Source organism: Phalacrocorax carbo, chromosome Z (genome assembly GCF_963921805.1).
Source record: "Phalacrocorax carbo chromosome Z, bPhaCar2.1, whole genome shotgun sequence".
In the NCBI taxonomy this organism is placed as follows: Eukaryota; Metazoa; Chordata; class Aves; order Suliformes; family Phalacrocoracidae; genus Phalacrocorax; species Phalacrocorax carbo.
The window spans coordinates 48,361,154-48,383,455 of record NC_087548.1 but is presented as its reverse complement, the minus strand read 5'-3'; the positions used below and the strand labels follow the sequence as shown (position 1 = coordinate 48,383,455).

General features: G+C 40.2%; 1 protein-coding gene across 1 annotated transcript in view; it reads left to right on the top strand.

The window, feature by feature from the left end:
• SHC3 (SHC adaptor protein 3) overlaps positions 1–22,302 on the top strand; it is a 63,941-nt gene that overhangs the window by 32,177 nt on the left and 9,462 nt on the right. Inside the window, exons 3-11 of the mRNA XM_009505297.2 lie at positions 1,872–1,935; positions 4,585–4,704; positions 7,790–7,843; positions 12,107–12,158; positions 16,315–16,441; positions 17,295–17,448; positions 18,443–18,539; positions 19,439–19,633; positions 21,873–22,168. Coding sequence (XP_009503592.1) covers positions 1,872–1,935; positions 4,585–4,704; positions 7,790–7,843; positions 12,107–12,158; positions 16,315–16,441; positions 17,295–17,448; positions 18,443–18,539; positions 19,439–19,633; positions 21,873–22,168 — 1,159 coding nt within the window. The remainder of the gene's footprint in view (positions 1–1,871; positions 1,936–4,584; positions 4,705–7,789; positions 7,844–12,106; positions 12,159–16,314; positions 16,442–17,294; positions 17,449–18,442; positions 18,540–19,438; positions 19,634–21,872; positions 22,169–22,302) is intronic.

The following is a 22,302-nucleotide window of genomic DNA, read 5'->3' as shown; positions in this document are numbered from 1 at the left end:
TGTGTAGTGCTTGCTGTGCTACATTTCTAAAATGCATCAGGGCTGCTCTTTTAAGCCAACAGATTTTTACTTGCTCTCTAAGAAAAGTTAGTAGCTACTCTAACTAAAACACTTGTTTGGAGTCAAAGAAGCACTGTGGCAAATGTGGGAACAAAATACAAGTGCTGAGCTATGAAATGGAGTGTGTTTGTAGCTGTGATGGTCTGAAGGCATATGCAAGGCAGGGTTTGTAGTGAGGGGCAATTTTATTAGATGAGTACATATAGTCAGAAAAAGCAAAAGACAAGCTGTGGAGCAAACAAGATCTCCTCTGGACCTAAAGAAAGGATTGTGTGCCTGAAAGCTGGTTTACTATTTCTTTCTATAAACCTCACATTTCTTCAGAATGACAGGAGTTTAAACCTGCTGCAAGGCCTATTCCACCCCTAGAACCACCCACCCTCAAAAACTAATAAATTCATGCGACTCTTTCAGGTGATTTGTACTTTGGATGGGGTCCTAGGTGAAAGCACCCAAGGCACAGCTATGTAGTGATTACTGATTGCAACCAGATATTTCTGTGACACTTTCTGAGCCATTATATGTTGAATACTGATACGTATATGACATTCTTTCCTGACTCAGTTGTTGATCCTGTGCATTCGCCTAATGCATGGTTGAAATATCATCCTGCACATAGCATAAAATTAAATAATTTATGTTTTTATCAAGGTGATGTTTCAAGGTTTTGATTATTTTGACTGTTCTTTAGCTCATTTAGTTCATTGTCTCCCATTCTGTATTTTTTCTTTTGCATAAAATATGTGTTATGCACATGTTTTTAGGTCTCAATATAATGTGCTGTTAGCCTCAATCCATATTTAAAACCATTAAACAAGGCTTGGAGTCAGCTTTACTCATCCCTGTGCAACTGTTCTGTCTTACAGTATCAACGGGACAGGTCTATCACAGCATTGTAACTAATGGTCACAGGAAGGTCCCTGTGTGCATGGGAGAAAATTCTACATACTAACCAGATTGACTATTCAGATAATAAGTTGTTAAATACTGAGAGGATCTGTAAGATTTTTTTGTAGCAGTATGACTTCAAGAGTTTTTGTAGTTACTCTCCTATGAGAGAGTATGAATTCAAATCCATTTTCAACATGGTTCCTTTCATTCAACCTGAGTGCGATGGGAAGAATAAAGTAATATTAGGAAATCGTAGCAAAATGTTAATGGCAGTGATTTTGCTTGCAATGTAAGTACAGGCCACAGATAAATTATTCAGGTCATATTCAACAAATACAAATTAAAATTTCATTCATCACCTGTATTGTATACAACATGCATGTTACCAGGAATATTTTAAGGTACTGATATTATCGGAAGCCAGGTGGATTTGTTCTGACTGGAAAAGTGCATAGTATAGTAGTGAGAAAAATGATAGTTACTACCCCTCACATTACAAGAAAGGTTTAAAAAAACGGTGTAAAGCAATGTTGATTAAAGACACATCTTACGATCAGATTCCTCTTGGCTTAATAAGGTACAAAAATAAGACCTGGAGGAAGGTATTAAGACAAATATTCTAATTTAAGGTGAGAAAAGGTCTTTTTAATAGTGCAATAAAACATTTTTAATCTTTGTTATTCTGAAGATGCTCTTCTTTACACTAACGTTGACTATTTACTGTCTTCTCTTTCACACTGAAGTCGTCTAAATTTGAATGGCACCTGTTTTAGCCTTGAGAAGAGAGCTAACTGACCAACTAACTATCCTCACTTGTGAACAGAAATACAGTCTGAAGCATTGCTCTCCCAGTGCTTTTTCAAGTATAATGAAGAAACCCACACATTCATTTGCCATAAGGCTTTTTTCTGTCTCTTCAGGGAAGCAATCAGTCGTGTTTGTGAAGCCGTGCCTGGTGCCAAAGGAGCCTTCAAGAAACGAAAGGTATTTTTCTTTTCTTGTAGTGCAGTTGACTGTATTTTCTTAGTTCAACACAGAGGAGATGAGGCACAGCAGGTAGGTGACTTTAAAGCAGCTTTGAGAATTGCAGATCATTAATCATTTAAAGTATTGGCTGCTTTCACCCACTGTATGTTGCGTCTTGCCCTTTTGGTCAGGATCAGCTTTTATAGACATCTAGAAGTATAAGTACATCTAGGAAAAAGATTGTACCTTGCCTTTATGTTCCTTATGTTCTTTATGTTCTTTCTTTTCTTTCTTTTGTAGATTGCAAGTGGAAGGCTTAAACAAACAAAAAGGGATGCCTTTTCATAAAATGCATGAGTAAATTGTGGAAATAGGTGCTGGAAGCTATTGCAGAGGCCAAAAATATACATAGTTTTGAAGGGGCTTAGATCTGTTCTTGAAGCATAGCTCTACTGGTGACAATGAATTTGGAAATCACTGATTTCTGGAAATGGAGAGGACATACCAGGTGATCCTCTGGTCCCTGTGCTCTTTACATAAACACCTGTAGCTGGTGCTTAATGGCCAGCACTGGCAGCAGGTCCAGTGGGCGTTGGCCTGACATGGTTATTACCATGCTTTTATTCTTATTTGTGTGGTAGGAGTTAGGATCTGCAGGCAAGGCATGGAGGAATCCTCAGCTTGGCTCCTGCACTCCTGGCTCTTCTTGGGGACTGCTAGCAAAGCTGGGATTTAATCCTAATTCTAAGGGAAGGAACACAGAAAGCAATAAATTATAGCCCTTGTGTCTGTTGCTGGGCACAGGAAGAGAAAGGGCAGGTAAAAGAAAAGGTCTGCCTGCTTCCTCAGCTTGTCCACCATCTAGGCAGAATCTCAGCAGAAAGGAATGGGATGAAATGCCACTCGTTTGCAATGGAGAATCTTCCCCTGGTAAAATAGGCATATGTGAAAAAACATGTCACAGTGTAATTGGAAATTGTCTCAGAAATTAAGGTTGCTGTTCCTCGCTTCCCCCCCAGATTTATCTCATTGGCATTGAGATTGGTTAGCTGTCTTTTGCTTTCAAACCTGAAAGTAAAGAGGAAAATATCTTTTTCCTTGAAAAGCAAAATGACACAAAATACCATTGGAAAAGGAGGTTAAACAAAGTCCCAAGTGCCTTGTGAGACACCTTGCTGTATTACAGGTTTTACAAGCAATGTTGTTTATCAGTTATTGAAAAGAAATAATGTTTTTTAAGTAAGTCTAATGGCTGAGAAGAAAATTTGCTCAGTAATAGAATTTCAGATATTTGTTAAAGACAAATTTCTTCTGCCAGTCTGTACTTTCATCATGTTTTTGCCACAGGTGGCTTATCAATTTGGTTAAGGTGACATGTGGTTCTTGAGACCAAGTTTTCACACTTTACCCACACTGTGGCCATGTGATCCTTAGGCATGAGCTAGGGATCATGAGGGTTTAAGGAAAGAAGAGAAACATGAATACTCACAAGGGCTTGTTTTAAAGAGAAGTTAATGAAATACTAGGTCTGTATCAATACAAAGTTGAAGTCGCGCAGTGCAAATGTTACATACGAACAGTATGTAGATAATGTATCTTTAATCAATGAAACAGAAGGAAAAGAAGCTAAAAATGAAAATATGTAAGCTTTCAGGAGTAAAGAAGCATCCTGCTAGGGACAAAACTTTCCAAGCTTGCAGGCAGCTTAGGACAAATGCAAATACAGTGGCAGAAGAACACTGCCTCCAGTCACAGCTTTGCTTTTACATCTTAATGACCAGCATAAATATTCACCAGTGCAAGTACAGCAAGTGAAAGAACTTGGTCTGCTGTTGCTGGGCAGCCTTATTTTGTACAGGCCGTGGTTACCTGAATGAGGCTGCTGTTCTCATGCAGCTGTGTGGTTCCCTGTAGCTGTCAAAGGTGAGAAGTTTGTAAATTTTGCTTTGGCAGCATAACTTGTATTGCTACAAAACCTTCTAAGATACAGTGAAAGGCCTACAAAAGTTATCAATATTATTACATCCCTTTTATTACATTCCCACACTTTGTACTTATTCTCTGAGTTATAAGTAATCTTTAGCTGCGTGCTGTACCCCAGCATACAGAGGTTTTAGTTTTAGCCTATGTCTGGGCTTTTACCTACTGCTAAGAAGTCTACAGGCATAATGATGCTATGTATCCCTTTTTGTGAGCATCCCTTCAGTGTCACTGTAGTCCCATTTTCCACGTGGGAAACAGGTAGAACAGTCAGTAGATGCAGAGCAAAAACCAGATTTCTTTTCAGGAGCTGAATTGTTTTTACAGAATAAGAATACACCATTTTAAGATACTGATTTAAGGCATTAATCTTAGTCTGCTCACTTGGTCCCTTGGTGAAGATGATACTTTGCAATCTCACAATCCCCTTATTTTGTTAGGTCAAGAGTGGATGATGATGATGATGATGATTATTTTTGTTGTTGTTGTTGTAGTAGTAGTAGTAGTAGTAGTAGTAGAAATGAGAAATTATCTCCAGTGGAAAACAGCTGTTGCAATGAAATGATTTTGGAAAAGTCAGCAACGTTTTAGAAACCTTTAAGATTACAGCTAACCCTGCATACAATGAAGGTCATCCCACATAAACAGAGAACAAAAATGTCCTTTTTTTTCCCGCCCCCCTCACAGCCACCAAGCAAAGTTCTTTCTAGCATCTTGGGAAAGAGCAACCTTCAGTTTGCAGGAATGAGCATAATGCTGAATATCTCCACCACCAGCTTAAACCTAATGACTCCTGATACAAAACAGGTGAGTGTAACTGCCATATTTATTTGGGAGGCTTTTGATGAACAGCCTACTTGCACAATTATTTGCTGTCTGCCAAAATACTCAGTTGCTAAAAATTATTATTCCTCAATAATGTCAATAAAATGAATGAAAACAATACAAAGCACAGTAGGAGTCGTAGTTTATTCCAGTATTCAACACAGCTTTGATGAATTATTTTCTTCTTGCCATGTTTCAGGTAGCTCGGTTTCGCTCTTAAAAGACCTGCAACATGAAACGGTATTTTCTGATTGTGGGAGTTTTTGTTGGGTACAATTACAAACTTTCAGAGTGTTAAAAGGGATGCATTTGGAGTAAGTGACTAAAGAACTGAATGCGCATCCCCAATTTTGTTGTCATTCTTCCCATTTAGAGCCTTAAAGGGCAATCTATTCCTGAGGCGCTGCTAAAAATACAGCCTCAGGGATTTTGCAGTGCAGTGAAATGTCAGTATTTTAGAGAGACAAGGCAGCCTTTTTCAAACAGCCCATTTCTTCTTCATTGTGCTGAAGGTACAGACAGACTTTGGGGAATCACTGCAGTGGATTGTGAATGATGTATGAGATGAGAAAAAATCCTTTCTCAGGGTATATATAAAGAGAAAGGAGGCAGGCATGCGTAGTCACTGCTGTGCTATTTGCTGTGAGCCACATACTGCGTTAGGGCATGCAACTTTCTGCCCAGATACAGCTAGAGAGAAAAAAAAATCCTGCTGTCCTTAGGAGCCTAAGGATTAAAGAATAAGAAAGAATACATACATTGTCTATTAAAAAGCTTTCTGTTTATTATTATGTTTTCATTGATTTATCTTCATTCTTATCCTTATTTAGAAAACATCATCATCTTCTGCAGTGAGCACTGAGACTGTGGGAGCTGCGTTATGGCTGGTTGCAGTAGTTTGGAGCCTTATTATGGAATATACACAGCAGTGCTTTTCATAACGACAGTTGCGCCCAGTCAGAAGCATAGGAACTTGTTGTTATTTAGATCTCCTAAAAAAGTGCCAAACGCTGAAAGTTGCTTTGTGTTCAGCTGACGTCAGGGTAGAAATGGAGTTAAACTGATTTATCCCAGGGAAGAATCCTCCCCAGATATTTTGCCTTTTTTCTGGGTTGACCAAACTTTATCTTTCTCTCACATCATTCTTTTTGAGATGGACTTGGTCTGGGTGCTGCAGGCCTGGGAAATGTCTGGTTTCTCAGAGATCCTCAGTCTGGCTGTGGTCTCCCTTGTTTCTTTTTTGTGCCAAGTGTTTGATTTCAAAATAAGCATGGCCCGGCAGCTTTGCTTTTGGGGCCCCACCCAGGATGATGGCTGTAATAGCCTCTTTTTCCCAGAGGAGCTGGAAGCAAAGAAAAGACAAGGCAGTGGTTTTGGCCCTTGGGGTAGCAGGAAAGCAATTGCACGTATCCCTGCGCAACAGTTTTGTGAACATGTTAGGCAGGGATGAGTGGAAGTTGGTTTGTTTTGTTTATTTGTTTAAAATGCAGATCTGGGAAGACTGTAATGTTTCTAAACTGTGTACTGATATTAGTGAGTCATTTTATTTTAAGCAACACAAGGCACTGGTAACTCGCTATGCCTTGTTTCAGTATTTTCATATCTGGGGGGTGGGGGTTGGGGTGGAAATACCCCTGCCTCAAACTAAACTAAACTGTTTAGCTGTGGAATGAAAAAAAAAAAAAAAGTCTGACTTGAACTGATGGTTTCAAGCACTTTTCAGTATTCATAAAATTTGGAAAAATAGGTTGTGAGGCAATCTGAAATAATTTTTGGTTTTTATAATGCTGAACTAAAATATCAGGTTATTTGCACAATTCAAGATAGTGACAATATTACATGTGTAACAAATCTTCACTAGTTTATTGTTAGGATCACAAGAGAAGGATACCCTCACTGCTGAGTAGGGGAACGGTGGTTCATCACTGAACATTTAAAAATTAACCACATCTTCAGAAGCTGCTGTGGGACAAACAGGAGTATTGAAAATGAAGCACTCTTTACTTGAAAGAAGCACTACAGATAGTTGTCAACTCTCTCTGATGTGGTGAAGCAGCAAGATCCAGAGAAACTCTTGTCAGGCTTTTTTCCTTCCAGGGAAGATAATTGCCAGTTCAGGTCTTTAAGCTGCAGGATGGGAAGAAAGCCCACAGAATATCTTTTTAGCATAACTTTTTTTCCAAAATGTTTTTCTAAAGTATGTTGTACCCTCTCAAAAGTAACCAGTTAAGATCCAAATGCTCTGAGGCACAAAATAAGGTGCCTGTCTATACCAGACAAATTCCTTGGCACGGACTCAAATCATCAAGTGAAATTTTGTTTCAAATGACCTTTTCTTTCTTGGTTGTTACATTATTTCATTATTAAAAGACTTTATAAGTTAAATCTCAGAATAGCAATGGAGCATAGTTGTTCTTCTTGTATTAGAGGTCCGTGACAATTTGTCTCTCATGAGAGAAATATCGTATTAGTTCAAATTGTACATAAGCAAAATGAATTTCAAATGCCCTGGGGTATGCCTGAGATTTTGTCCGCAATGCTACATTGCAGCTAGATTCAAAATTCTGTTTGCATGTTGCAAACATGGTGGTGTTTGAAACATAAAATGACACAGTAGGCATTGGAAGCAATGTTAGGATCCTTAGCTGGTGTGTGGATAGGCATGATTTCATTGATTTCACCAGAGTGGCATCAGCAGAAAAGTATTGTGATGAATAGGACCCTTTGCTCCATTCATCACTATCTGTAATAAAGAAAGTGAGCTTTAGCAGATTAAAATTTCTCCAAAGATACTGTTTGACAGATCTATATGATTTACTAGAGTTCTGAGCACATATAGCAATTTTGCCATGTCCTCCTAGGTTTTAAAGAACACCAGAATAGATACGTTCATCCTTAAGTTTGTTTATGTTATCATGCTACTCTTTGCACTCCTTGTAGGTGAAATGCAGAGGTCGTTTTGATCTTGGTTTTGGATTTTCACCTCCGTGCAAACCAAAACAGAAATCAAAAGGGTAAACTGTAAGAAAACCTACTGACTCACGCTTGTTCTTTCTGACCCATACAGATCATAGCAAATCACCATATGCAATCTATTTCCTTTGCATCTGGAGGTGATCCGGTAAGCATTTCTTTAAAGCTTTCCCCCACATAGATATTGCTTTATGAGGACTGTGTGACAAAATTTATTGCATAGCTTACTGAAAGAAAAATATAACCACAATAGCTCCTGTTTCTTGTTTCATAAATCATTCTTGATTGTTGCCATCAAACTCTTTTTGAGGGAAATGACTGACAAGCAGTCATAAATCCTTCTATTTGAATGACTGAAACAAAAATTATCGAAGGACTGTGGGCATTCATATAATAACTGATAAGCAGGGCTCTGCTTTTCAGAGTAATGTAGTATAGTCATATGGGTATCGTGAATTTTTGTCCTGAGTTTCATTTTATACTTTTTACAGTAATAGACTATGTTGCAGTTATATTTATAGCAAGGCATGCATTTATTTTTTTTTTTCCTCATCTTTAAGTGTACATTGACGAGACTGTGCTAAATACTGCCTTCAGGTATGTTCACTACACTCATGCAGCTTGAAGACAGCCTTTCAGGAAAAGCCGGATACTTCTTTCTAGTTTTGCAAAGCTTTCAGATACACATGCATATTTGGTTCAGTTAGATCAAAGGGCAGACTCCTGCTTGTTGCACTTTTCTCTGTTTTTATAAACAGTCCATCCGAAGATGTATGAAATGTGCTTTAAAAGTATTTGTCACCCAGGAAGCAATGGGAGAATTATAAAACAGGGACATTGCTAACCTCTTACCTTAGAGGTTTGAAAGCTTTTAAACCTAGATTAGTTGAATGAGTCTGCCTTTTCCTCCATCATTATCTGTCATTTATCAGTCATGTACTACAGGTAAGGCAATTTCTAGCCTGGTTTGTGAGTTAAGTCCCTCATTTCAACTCTTGTTAAGTTGAAGATCCTTGGCACTTTCTCTGTTCATTTCCCAATCCTCAGAAAACATAAGGGCAGCTCCAGTCTTTGTATAGCTCTGCTGAGCTCAGTTCAGTTCCAGAAGGGAAAAGGACACCATGTCATAATAATTTGGGGAACAAAAAATGGATCAGCAGAAGCTTTGAAATACAACAGATTGCAATGGATGCTGTAAATGAACAATTCCTGAAGTGGGCAGAGGAGTGATTAGCACAGTTTCCTGCCTCCGTAAGAAGATTCTTTGCTCCCCATCTGCCATCCCAGATGCTAAGTCCTGGAAACACCATTGCACACTGCCCACTGATAGAGGGATTTACCAGGAAAGAGAAGAGGAGCAGCAGTAGAGATTGGATTTGGAGTAAACAAGCTTTTCCAAATGTTTTAGAGAGAGAAAAATCATGCTACTGAGTCAGTGAGCTACCAGAGAAATCAAATTGCATGGTGTAAGGGAGCTTGCAAGAGTCAGTGAAATTGTAAAGTTGTGTTCCCAATAAGACCACTGCATGGTGATCTCATTCTGGGGGTGGAGAGGGTATGTATGAGTATCTACTGACGCTCTACAGGCTTGTCTCTGTGGACTAGTATCTGGCACAACTTTAAATCAAAAGCTTGTTCATAAAGCTGGTGATTCCTTTGTCCTGCATGCGCATGGAAGAACACAAGATGCAAGGACGTGATTTAAGTCACAGCTTTATTAAGCCATCTGAGGGTCATCCAGACATAACTTTCATCAGCCCTTAATGATTTCCACTTGGTGGAGGACTGCCACCACCAAACTGTATCCCCCAAATGCAGTTGGGCTCCAGTCCATAAGCTCATCTCTTCATATGAGATTTAAAATAGATGGAGAAAAGCCATACTGATATAGGAACCCAGATCTGTGCCCATGTTTCTTCAAGAAATACTTCCCTTACTCTGAATTTTGAAGTTTGGTTTATTCAGAAGCAAGACTGCCTCCACTTCTCACCCCATCCACTTTTCTGCTCTGGATATCTGCCACACATTTGCGCCAGCAATTAGCTTTGCAACTTTCCTCCCACTCCCTAAGCATTAATTACCTTCATCATTCAAAATATATCCACTGGAGAAGTGTTCCACAGTCTTGGAGAACAGTTTCAGTACCATATATATTCTTGCAATATTCCCCTTTGCAATGAGTCAGACAGTTTCTGGCTGTGTCAGTACATGGGAGTTTAAAAATGTCTCCACCAAATCCTTTTACACACCATTTCCGAATAATTTTTTGTTCACTTCCAAGACTGTGTTCTGGATCTGCTTTAGCTCTCTTCAGCCCCTCCTTATGATACACTAAACATTTTTTCTTCCCTGGTCATTTCAGGTGCCTGTTTCCAGGCCAAGACATCTATTTTTGGAGATGCCTGCTGAAATTTCAGAGAGGTGGATCTCATAGCGTCTATTAAGGCAGGTCTCTCAGAGGTCCCTGAAGGCAGTAGTTTTTCAGTTTCAGCCCTGCCACCAAATTTTAACACCGCAATGCTGTTTCTTTGAGGCGAAAATTATAGGTCATTCACACTTGTCTTCAGTCCTTGAATGTCAGGGACCACTTTGCTGCATCAGCCCAGCCCTATGTAGCCTTTTGATGGGAGTCTTCTAGTTTAGTCATTGTGAAATGTGCCCACCTTAAGTCCTTAATTGTTTGTCATAGACAGCCTGAATCTGAGAGCTTTAGATGAAATAAAGAGTAGGTGGTTCCAGTCTCTCACACCCACACTAGCTATGAGATAGGTCTACGATTTACTCAGGCATAAATGTATCCATTAGGTATGTCTGCACTAGTAAATAAAATGATCTGTGGCCTGTTTTCTATCCCCAAAATTAAACAACACAGTGCAATTTGCGTCCACACATTCACTGTCTTGCCTCACAGTGATCTCTTGGGATGAACGTGCCAGACCTCGGAGAGCTTTAGGGCATGGCATGGCAAACATGCAGAGCCAGGCAAGGGAGATCAGCAGCAATTCAACAGTATGGACAACTGTGGGACAATTCTCAGGCCTTTATCTTGGCTCTGGTTTTATTTGCTACTATAGACATCAGCAGTTTTCTTGTCTGCTTACTTGTTGATATGCATCATTACTTCCACTCAAGTCATTGCCCAGACACTATGTCACTGGGTGCTTAAGAAATTACTGGACAAAATGCTAGGGCTATTCTTCTCTGCTCTGCTTTTTTTACAAAACGACCTCATTACTGCTGTTTCTGAGTGCCTTCCAATAGTGCATTAAGTGATATGGCTACACATCTGTCACCAGAGCCATGAATGTGCTTCATCATTTCCCTTGCCCTCTCCTTAGGAAGGAAAATGTGTATATGTGCAGCACAGTGAGTTGTTTTGGGAGGGAGGTGGTGGTGTGTGCTTGCACTAGATAAAGATAAGCTAAAGTAGTCTACCTTTTCACTGAAGGTTGATGTTTGTTATGACATTAGATCTCGACATTATTGTCGATGGTCTTGATCAGTCCCCTAAAAAGGCTTTGGGTAGATTTATGCAGCCAGTTCTACTGTATCCTGTATATACCTCAGTTAGGTTTAGCTATACCTGACTAGCCAGCTTGTCAGGAAATAGCAGATCTAGCCAGGACTTCCTGATCACAGCAAGGATATATGGCATTTTCTAGATGTGCCAGCAGGCCTTGTGTTTCCCAGAACCACTGGCCTTTCTGTTTCATCTGCACAATGATAAAAGTCTGCACCGCTTGTGCATAGGAGTGTGAGGGTGGCAGGACAGCAGGCAAAAAATCCCCAAAGATGTCAGCCTGCTCTTGCCAGAAAATGCACCTGGCTTGTGGCAATGGGGATGGCTGGAAGCAGCCCGAGGGCTGGGGGAGAGCATCCTGGGAGACTGCTTGTCACAGCCAAGCAGTGGCTGAGCACCTCTGTGCCATATGGCATTGTAGTCAGCAAAGTAAACACACCTGCTTGTCACACATGAATAAACGCCACCGCTCAGTATTTCTGGGGAGCAGGGCTGTCACTCCCACTCTTTCTGCCACAGAACCAGTTGATTATTCATGTTCTGAACAAAAAAATCTCTGGGTAGCTTGAAGATGAGTACTTGTAATTCCACTCCTTTCTAAATGAGTCCTGATCCAAATCCTACTAAATTTGTTTAATTGATTTTCAAAGGCCTTGGAAGACATTTTTAGGTTCTGCTTGCATAGATCACACTCTGGAGAAAGCAAAGTGGTGGGATCAGTACCAAAACCCATAAACGTTTTTATGGGGTTTAAGTAGTGTATAACTGTAGAGCAAAACATGTCATCTGAGGCGCTACCCATAGGAATAGGCACACTCTGGACTGTGATCTTTTGCTATGATCAGTGCAAAGATTTTTGCATTCATTGTAGATATCTTAATTTTTTGACAGGACACAACTGACTATGTTGCATATGTAGCTAAGGATCCTGTTAATCGGAGAGGTAAGTTAGAAATATCTATTTGGCACCTTTTTCCTTTGAGAAACATGAATTATTCATGGTTTAAATCAGTTGACTTTTCTTCCCCTCAGAAAAAAAATAAATGCAGCCTAATAAAAAGATTGCCTTTGACAGAGTAATGGAAAGATTGTGTAGCAATAAGAAACAGCTCTGCATAAGTTGGTTCTCAAACTTGGAACGGGTCTTGCCTGTAGTTCATCTCCAGATATCACTTGGATTTTCTTCATCTCTTAAATCTCTTCATCTCTTAAATCTCTTCATCTCTTAAATCACTTGGCTGCGTGAGCTTCTATGCAATAGCTAACTCTTACCTACACCAATCACTGTGCAAGAACTAAGCAGTCCTCTGATTAAGTCCTCCGATGAGGTGGCTGAATCTGTTAGGTCTTCTCAGTGCATGCCTAATTCTTCCTGGCAGAATCAGATTCTTTACCAAATAGTGAGCTTTCGAGCCAGCTTGATGGCGGCTGTAATCCTCTTTCTCAGTGAAGTTTTATTCAAGGTTGTATTGCTTTATGAGTGATCAGTCAGGAATAGGGAACCTCTTGTTGATTGTCTTTAAAGATTAAGAACCAGTTCAGAATCTCAAAAATAAAAGTAAATTATAAAAAGTGTAAATTGCAGTCTGAAATAATAGGTACAGAAAGCATTCCTGCTTGTAATGCAGAAAGCATCACTAGGTCCTAATGCTAGATACAAAGTATTGTATAATGTACCTGAGAATGTGTTTATTATTCATAGATTCATAGAAAAAAAAAAAAAGACTAGCTCCAAAAAAAGACTCAAGCACTTCCAAAAGGATTTCTGCAGAATTCAGACACTTTAACTCCAAGATGCCAACCCTGCAAACCCTGAGCTGCCACCTTACCATGGACACAACTAATTGAATAGCTTCTGTATTTTGTCACCTTTAGTGGTCTTAGATACCGCAATCATCTGTTGTGTCCATATGCAGAGATGTCCAGACTTGCAAGTGTTAGCTCATAAATAAGATCTGCACTAAACATACTAATAAGCTGAATATTAGTGAAACACCTAGAATACTTATGGGGATTGAGAGGTAGGGAGATAGTCCAGTTCTTTGCCATGCTGGTTATGTTCCAATGTGATGTCTCCCTCATTAGAAAGGCTCCGGCATCAGACTGTAGGGAGTATGGTGCAAAGCTGCTCTCCACCCCACCTGCTTTCACAGTACCCTTCTGCTAAACCGGAGGCTGATTTAGCCGTACTGAGAGATCTTGGTGGCAATGTAGTGGACCAACATCACAGACCAGATGTTTGTACTGTAGGGCTTGGAGGAGCCCTGTGCTCTGTTTTCTGTTCCTGTGTATTTTACATAAAAAACTGTTTCATGCACTATGTTCCTTATGCCTAAGTTGAACATGTTTAGCCTTAGCTTCCTGTCACTGTTCCTTGCTGAGCTAGTCTATCCTAGATCAAGGAGTCATCTAAGCACCTGGCATTGTCTTCCTGTGGTGTATTTAGTTCAAGTAATTTCTCAGTTTTCTTTAAGAAAAGTTTGACAGAGTGAGCTCCATAGGTCTCCAGCTGCAGTGCACATCCTCCATCCTTCAGATAATTTCTGTTTCTCCTTGTATTTTTCTGTGTTGTTTTTAAAAGGTAGATGATGCCTGTTTTTGTTCGGTGTAATCTAGTATTAGTGCCAGCAATCTATAACAGAGGCTGCACCTTCTTATTCTTACTTGCTTTTGTCCTTGTCATTAGCCTGTTTGTCATAAGCCCTTTTTGCTGCAATTATTTCACGCTGTGATCTTTAAGCCTCTGTGTTACATCTTTCCATGGGAGCTTTCCCCAGTTGTGTGTGTACTTCAGTGGTTTGCAGACCAGTTACTTTGTGTGTGACTGGTATTAAAACATGTTTTTTTAAAGTCTAGTTTGTCAAGGGATCTGGATTGAGCTGCTTCACCATCTCTGGCTATTCTGTCAGTCTTTGTGTTATCTGCAAATTACTTTAGAAGTGAGTTCAAATTTACTTCTGTATCTGGTGAAAATGTTACTGCTGCTGTTACTGACAGTAGCATTGATGCTGTAGTATAGCTTTCACTTGTATATTAGACTCATTTCTTCCCAAGGAGGGAAAACCTATCTTCATGCTTTAAATTCTGGATCCAGCAAGATAAAGGCTGTCCATCTTCTGCTGTAACATTCAAAAGAAATCATCTCTGTGTGAGCCAAACCTTCTCATCCTTTTACAAGAAGAACATCTCCTACCTGCTGAAAGTCCATTCACGTATCCAAGGAAACAGGTTACTCATTATGTCACCTACTGAAACTACTTAATGACTCATGCTTCATTTCAGCTCCAGACAGGTTTAGCAGTGAGCAGTGTAGCCTCTTTACATCCCCACTTCAGTTATAGATTGCAAAAATTATAGCTTGCTTTGGCCTAACTACTTTCAGTCCACGTTCATGGAGATAAGTCTGTACCTTCTCTGCAGGCTGATTGTTCGTTGCTGCCAGCAGCAGCGCAGAGGGGTAAACAGCAAATATCCTGCTTCTAGCCAGGGATGACTACCTCTGTCTTTGAACACATGGCGGTCCTGTTTTTGGCTGCCGAATCTACTTTCAACATGCAGCTAAGGACATTTCCCCTAAATCAGGTATTGCCTCAGCATGCTGGTCGACACAGCAGATGCTGTAAGATGAGAGGAGAACATCACTGGGTATATTTAGCAGGGAGCACTGTGGCTGGTACCGTCTTATGCTGCGTGAGGTGCTGCTACTGCTGAGGGAGAGACAGCTTGGTGCGCTGGTCATTCCATACGTGCAAAACTGCAGGTTTCTTGGCCCTTTATTCTGGCCTCTTCAGAAGTCCGTCCAGCAGATTAGCCTCTGAGAAGTCACTACTAAACCTCCTTAGTCTCCCTATATTGCTTTAACTAAAATGATGTCACACAAATGTCATAAGCAGCCCTTATTTGTAGGACATTGCCATCCGAAGCACTTGATTCCACTGAACTGGACACTAAGCATATACTAAAATGCAGGTTTTTTTTCACCTGAAGAATTTATATTTGGGTTATTAAAGCAATCCAGGGCGATTGGAATTAGTAACTTTGAACAAGGTCCCACTGTACTGCGGCAGGGCTTGGAAAAGAACCAGAGTTTCAAATCCAGTCCAGGCGCTAGCCAGTAGACCATGTGTTTGTCCAACACTGAATATAGAAAATGAACTTGCCTGGGCTTTTGTGAATATCACCAAGGTGTTGTTCATTCAGTTTTTTAGCTTGCAGCTCTTAACACCCATCTACCTTCCTGCAGCGTCAGGTGAAATCTTCACAAGTTCACCTGTTTATGTTGTCACATAAGATGATACCTCCAAGCCACGCTGATCTAAAACCAGAATGGATTTTCCTGCTTGGACAGCTGGTAAAGGTTTCTCAGTGTCCCATAGGAACAGAGCTTGTGTTGCCAGCCTCCTTCCTTACTGCCTCTGCTACAGTGGGTTCAGAGAGGTGGCACATGGGGGAGTGCTGGAGTTAACCAGCATCCTGGCTCTGTGCTCCCCAGTGATCCTGCGGTTTGCTGAGAGTGCCTCCATGCAGACAGGCAGGAAAAGGTACCAGCCCTCTCTATTACTGGAATGAGATCAGGGCCTGAGATCTAGGAAGTATCCTCATTACTGCTTCTCCCAGCCTGTAATTTGGGAAATTCTGGAAACTCAAAGGAATTGAACAGCTTGCAAACTTGGGGTGACTAGGCATAAAACTGAAGTGGGGACAAAATTGAGGAAAGCAAAGAAAGCTTTTTTTGTTGTTACCATCTACTAATATTTTTATATTCTCAACTTAAAGCTCGGAATTCTCATATAATCTCTTGCATTCAGGTAATAACAAGTGAAATTTTATGAGATTTCCTGTCTTTATGGACTTGTTAAAATTGTTAAACTGATTTATGGTCTTGCCTATTGCAGTTACACACCAGAGCAATTTTATTTAACCTTTAAAGAGACCCCATTTCCTGAAATTCCCTGTGCCAGAATTGGGTTTTATTGAAATGTGCACACCATGAATAGGGCAACTATGCCTGACATGTAGGTGTTTTGTCATAGGTTGTGCCTCCCACCATAACATAAACAATGATTTGCATATGCATGTGGCAAATCTTTTTCATTTAGCTTGTCATATACTGGAATGCTGTGATGGCCTGGCCCAGGATGTCATCAGCACCATAGGGCAAGCGTTTGAGCTTCGATTCAAGCAATACTTGCGATGCCCCAGTAAGATACCTACCTTCCATGATAGGTGAGTACGATTGCAGAAGACTGCTAAAGGAAAATTTTTAGTTTTGTATTTACTTAATAAAATGTGCTGTGGACAAAGTTGCTGGAGACAAACAGGATTTAAATACTATTGGAGTTTCACTTTTTCTGATATTAGCCAGGGTGACATTTTTAGGAGTGTGATGTATTGTACAGAGGTTTTGATAGCATTGTTCTCTGGAAGATACAAAATCTGCCTGCTTGTGTATGTTTAAATGGCTGGGATGTAGCATTCTGTTTTCTCTGGAGTGCTGTGTTTTTGACATGGATTCTATATTTTTGCTAACATTAGTGTAAATCCCAGTGACCTGGTACCCTGTATAATCTCCTATATCAGAGTAAAAGGAGTGTATGGTGAAAATAAAATGCTGCTATCCTAATCCGGAAGCATGCTATACTCATTTTAGACTTGTGTAAATGACTGCTAAATGTAGACTGAAACCACAGATCTGATCTCTTAACTTCATGAAGTTCTTCCAGGTTTGGTAGAGCAGCCATAATTTAAGACAAAGTTTTAGGGCTTAGTCAATCAATCAAGAAATAATATCACAAACACTATTGTAAGGTTAAATAAAATTGTTTGTTAATGCTGTTTATAGTGCTTTTTTAAAGCTAAGTAAAAGCATCCTTTACTCAGCATAAAAAAATTCATCCATTGCAAAGGATGTTTAGATCAACTTTGTCCAAACAGAGAGGGTCTGCTGCATGCTTCCTGGTAGCTGAATTGTCAAAATAATATGCAGCAGTGATCCCCTAACAGGCAGTCTTAACATGCTGCAAGTGTCTGTAAGTGCTTTACAAACGAGGGGCAAAATAAAGCACTCACTTTCTTACAGGATGCAGAGTTTCGATGAGCCTTGGATGGAGGAAGACACCGAGGCAACAGAACATCCGTATTACAACAACATCCCAAACAAAATGCCCCCCCCCGGTGGCTTCATTGATGCCAGGCTCAAAGCAAGACTTCCCACTGCTGCAGATATAGCTCAGGTCAGTGCAATTGCACCTCTGCCCTCCTGCTGATGGATCCAAAATATTTTAAAAATGTCTATTTTAAGATAGATACATTGGGATCATTTATAGCTCATGGCCCTTCATGTGTGGCCAGTTGCCTTTTGAATGGGCATTGAAGATCCAGGGGGGCAACAAATTCGGCAGGGTCAGAACAAACAAAAGAAGGTGAGCTCATGGTGTTAAAAGATTACACAGGTTCAAGGAGGAGAAATCCACTGAGGGATACTACATTTGTAGAAAACATGTCCGCTTCAGAGAGTACCAGTGCACGCTAACTGGGAAGGTTTTGATGCAGAGCTGTTATAACAATCTAGTCCAGTCATTACTAACAGTTCATTATGTTAATAACTCAAGCTGCGATCAGTCAGTATTCAGCCAGGTTCCTAGGTAGGTTTTCCACCTCGTGTCTGAACTGAGGTCCGCTTGGATATTTCTACCAGCATGCTGTTGGAATTTCGGCTGCAGGATCAATGTAGCCACCTAAGAGGAGTTTTCAGATCTAGCACAACTCTACTTAAATCCAGAGGGGCTTTATCTGTAGACAACATCCTTCCTTCAGTGCCTGAGTGTGTCCCCTGATACCATACCAATGTGCGTCTTTCAGCTCACGGTTTGCAGGGTGCTGGGAGTGTCTTCTGGTCCTGGGTGTGTTTCTGTGGAATGCTTTTCCCAGGCACAGTTTGTCAGGGCTTGCTGTGTAAAGACAAATGTGCTGGAGGAGATGATGCATCATTTGGGATTGCGGGGGTTAATAAAAGCAGGAAGCAGGGAAGTTTACATGAAGGTCACTGGTAATATCTTACTCCTACACAAATGCATTTGTGAGATATATATTCTGACACCATGATGAATTGGAAATGAAGAGTGGGAGTACACAGAATACAGCCAAGGAAATTGTCAGAGCCACTCATAATATATCTGAGCATTTTAAAGGTAATTGAAAATTTCTTTGCACATGTGTCCATTCTAGGCTGCAGCAGGAGTGGGAGGAGAGCAAACCTATTACCAGAGTCGTCACTTAGGAGACAAATTCAATGAAGACTGGCATCACGGGCCTGTTAAGCAAGGTGAGTTTTAGCTGTAATACTGCAGGAGGTCTTGGGTGGGAAAAGCATGTGAAAGTCTGATGCCTCAAAGTCTTACGGTAATGAACTGCACTTTGTTGATAGATGCCCTTTGTCCGAATTTTAGTGTTGATATCAATGAAAAGCATTTGGTAATTACCTCTGGATAAATTTTTGAATGCACACCTTCATAAATCTTATCTTCTGCAGAGCGGTTCATAAATGGAGTTGCCCCAAACCTTCAGCCATCTAGCTTGCGACGTCTTAAAACCTCACGGTATTTAAAGACAGGCTGCATGGTCTGTTTTGAAAATCTGACCCATTAGACTATGCAAGACAGAGTTTCCAAAAGAAGAGCCTAAAGTCAGAAGCTTTTTTAAAATGAGGAGCAACGCATGTGTTTGCACATGATCTCTGCTCTACGAATAACAATTAATGCATATTGTTCTTATTGTTGTTGACCATGAATTTTAACAAATCACATCAAAACATGTATGTGAAATTTCACCCCTTCCACCTTTATGTGACAGCTTTACTGTGTTTCTGGGGACACTTTCTTTTCAAATGCCAGAATATGCTCTCTGTTATTAATCGCAGATTTGAGGATTTTATTCCATTTTATTCAGACTCCCGAACTGAATATCAATTTTGAAACTGACAGTCTTTATTTCCAAAATTTTCCTTTCCTCCTGAATAATAGCCCCCCCAAAACACTCACTGAAACACATTTCCTAATCCATTCATCAACTTTTTATTGTACTAGATCCTGCAGTAATTTACTTTACATCTCCCATTCCAGGGAATTTTAGACCTGAGGTGATAGGGTGTGATGTTATTTGGTCATTATAAGAACACTGTTCTATCAATTACAAAAAGAAGAAAACAAGTCTTGAATTTTCTAGGATCTCTGGATATTTGTAGTATGCTGGAAGGGAAATCACAAGTCACCCCAACAGCAGAGATGCCAACGTACGTAAACACCCAGCACATAAATATAGAAGCTCTATCAGCACTTCAGGCAGATGCTGAAAGTACCTTCAGTGGAACAGCAGATGATACCAAAGAGAGCAGCCCAGGAAAGGATCTGTTCGACATGAGTGAGTTCCCTTCCTATTCACTCCCTTTCTAACAAGTGGCCCAGTATGTTTATGCATTAGTTCTGTATAAAAATAACTCCAAAATTCTCCAATTTTAGTGTTCCTGGTGGAGTTAAAGTGAATTTTAGAATTCATGGTGGTTTCATATCTGACTGAATTAAAGTAAGGGAGGCCGAAGGTTTGAAGCTAGCTTGTATTTTATCTCAGTTAAGCTGAGTTGCACTCTCTGTTATCCTCAGCATCACAGGCAACTGCGTCAGGAGGAAAATAAATCAGGAGGCTTGCCATGCAGGAAAGTGAAGGAGTGAATGGCTGGAGAATTAACTTCAGCCTGTCCTGTGAATATGCTCCTAGGAAGGCAACATATACTACAAAAACCTTGTGCAACAAGGAAGCTGGGGCAGAAATTAAAAGGCTGAGTTACCCCTTGCTCTGGATAAGCCTACCCTCCTGTCTAGTTATCTTCTCCCACTTTGAAGGCAGCGTTTCCAAAATCAGAAGCATAGCCATAGCCATAAAACAATGGTTTAAGCTTAGGTCATAACTTGATGGTGGTGCTACCGGTATACATTGTTTTCAGACTTGAAGAGATACTTAACACGATATATGGGGAAAGCAGTTTGATGCACAGAAAATTTTCTTTGTTTTTCTACTCTTCCTACCTCCAGTCAATTGGTGACATGTGATTTATTTAATTCAGTCTATATAATTAAGAGGCAGTGAGACAAAGAAGTTGGTGCCTGTATGTTATTTGTAAAATAACATATCTACATTTCTGTTATCTCAGTATACCTAAAACTGTCTTTCTGGCATTTTTTTGCTGAGATATGGCTCTATTTCCACAGCTTGGGGAAATTTTAGATTGAAAGAAAGGGTGAGGGAAGAAAGTTGAGGGAGTAGCTACCTGTGAATATAGATTTGCAATGAGAAAATTCTGCTATCTGAAATCAGGGATATTAACCTTGATCTCTAACATGTTGTACCCTTAAAACATGCGCATGCTTACCTCTATTCTCTGCACATTCTTTTCCTAAAAATAGGGAAAACTAATTTCTCATCTTCCAGCCTTCATTAATCTTAACCATTGGATCACTGGGGAAAAGTAGTATAAGAAAATGTGTCAACTAGCCCTAGGTTAGTGGTTTGTCCAGCTAAGCATGCTGGGCTTTGTGCAGACTGCAATGTAGTGAAGGCATATATAAGCTGGTTATAAGAATTAGCTGAGGTATCAACAAGCTGCGACGGCACAGTATTTACTCTGTTTTTCTGCGCTCAATTAACCTCTCTGTGGCCCCATGCAAACATGGCTATGTACTCTTTGCATCTGAGCAGTCTATTTAGAACCGGTGTATTTCTTCATGGTACTGTTCTGCCAATGTCCTTTAGTACTTCTCATGGTTATAGAACAATATCTCTTTTTAATATGTACTAGTTGGCCAGATGAATGTCTTGCAAGGGAAAGTAGCTTCTGATAGGTCAGTACAGCATATAACAAAGCATGCACTGACCTATTTACTATTTCTGTAAGACTGTTGGGATCTGTAATGACACATCTTTCCATTCTACTCTACAGAAAGTAACACTGAGGTGAGGATTTAGCGGTGGTTTAAAAGATGCTTCCCCGAGGCTCATTTCAGCTAGGTAAATCATAGTAAAGGTGTTAGCCCGTGTCTATGTTGCAAAATCCTCTTGCTGGCTGGAGACTAGTGGTAGGCTGAGTGGTAAGGGTGACTGATCCCTTCTAGACATACCCTTGGGCTGGAGACTCAGTAATGGGTAATTTTTAAATGAATATGTTGCTTGAAGAGGGACCAGATATGAGCATAATGACATTGGGTACCCATATTGTGCAATTTATTTGAGATGAAACTGTCTGGTGCACCTGGCAAGAGAAAAGGAGAGCTCTGCCCTGTACCAGGGCATAAAAATGCAACTGTTGACAATTGCCATTACTGAAATAAAATCACTACCTTACAAAAGCTCCTCCCAAGGTTTGCTCTGATTTTTATCAGCATTTTAATGTGTATAACATATATTTTTAACATATTATACTCCCTGGTCTTAATATAATCCATAAATCAGTAGGCCCAGCAGTATATCTTTCCTCAGTTTTTCATAAAGGTAAAGGGAAGTGGCTGTAACACAAAATAAATCCAGTTAAAAATTACTAGAATATCACCATTTTGTAACATGATTTACCTCTGAATGATCTTGCCCTTGTTTCTGTTTCCATAACCAGAACCATTTGAAGACGCCCTCAAGAACCAAACATCTGCAGCTGCATTAAACAAATCCACCTCCACTGGATGCAGCAGTCCTCTTTTATCCAGAGCAGCTGACTGGACTGTAGCCGAAGAGCTGAGTACAGAGCCGTGGTATCAAGGAGAGATGAGCAGGAAAGAAGCAGAACAGCTGTTAAAAAAATGTGGAGACTTCCTCGTGAGGAAGAGTACCACGAATCCTGGCTCCTACGTGCTGACAGGCATGCACAATGGACAAGCCAAGCATCTTCTTTTGGTGGACCCAGAAGGAACTGTAAGTGCTGACTCCTCAGTAATACAGGAGGTTTCTGACTCCACACATTTACTCTAAACGTGTTTAATCTTGTTTACAGCTTATTCACACCTGATCATCAGTATAGCCTCATGTCTCTAATATGCCATCATATC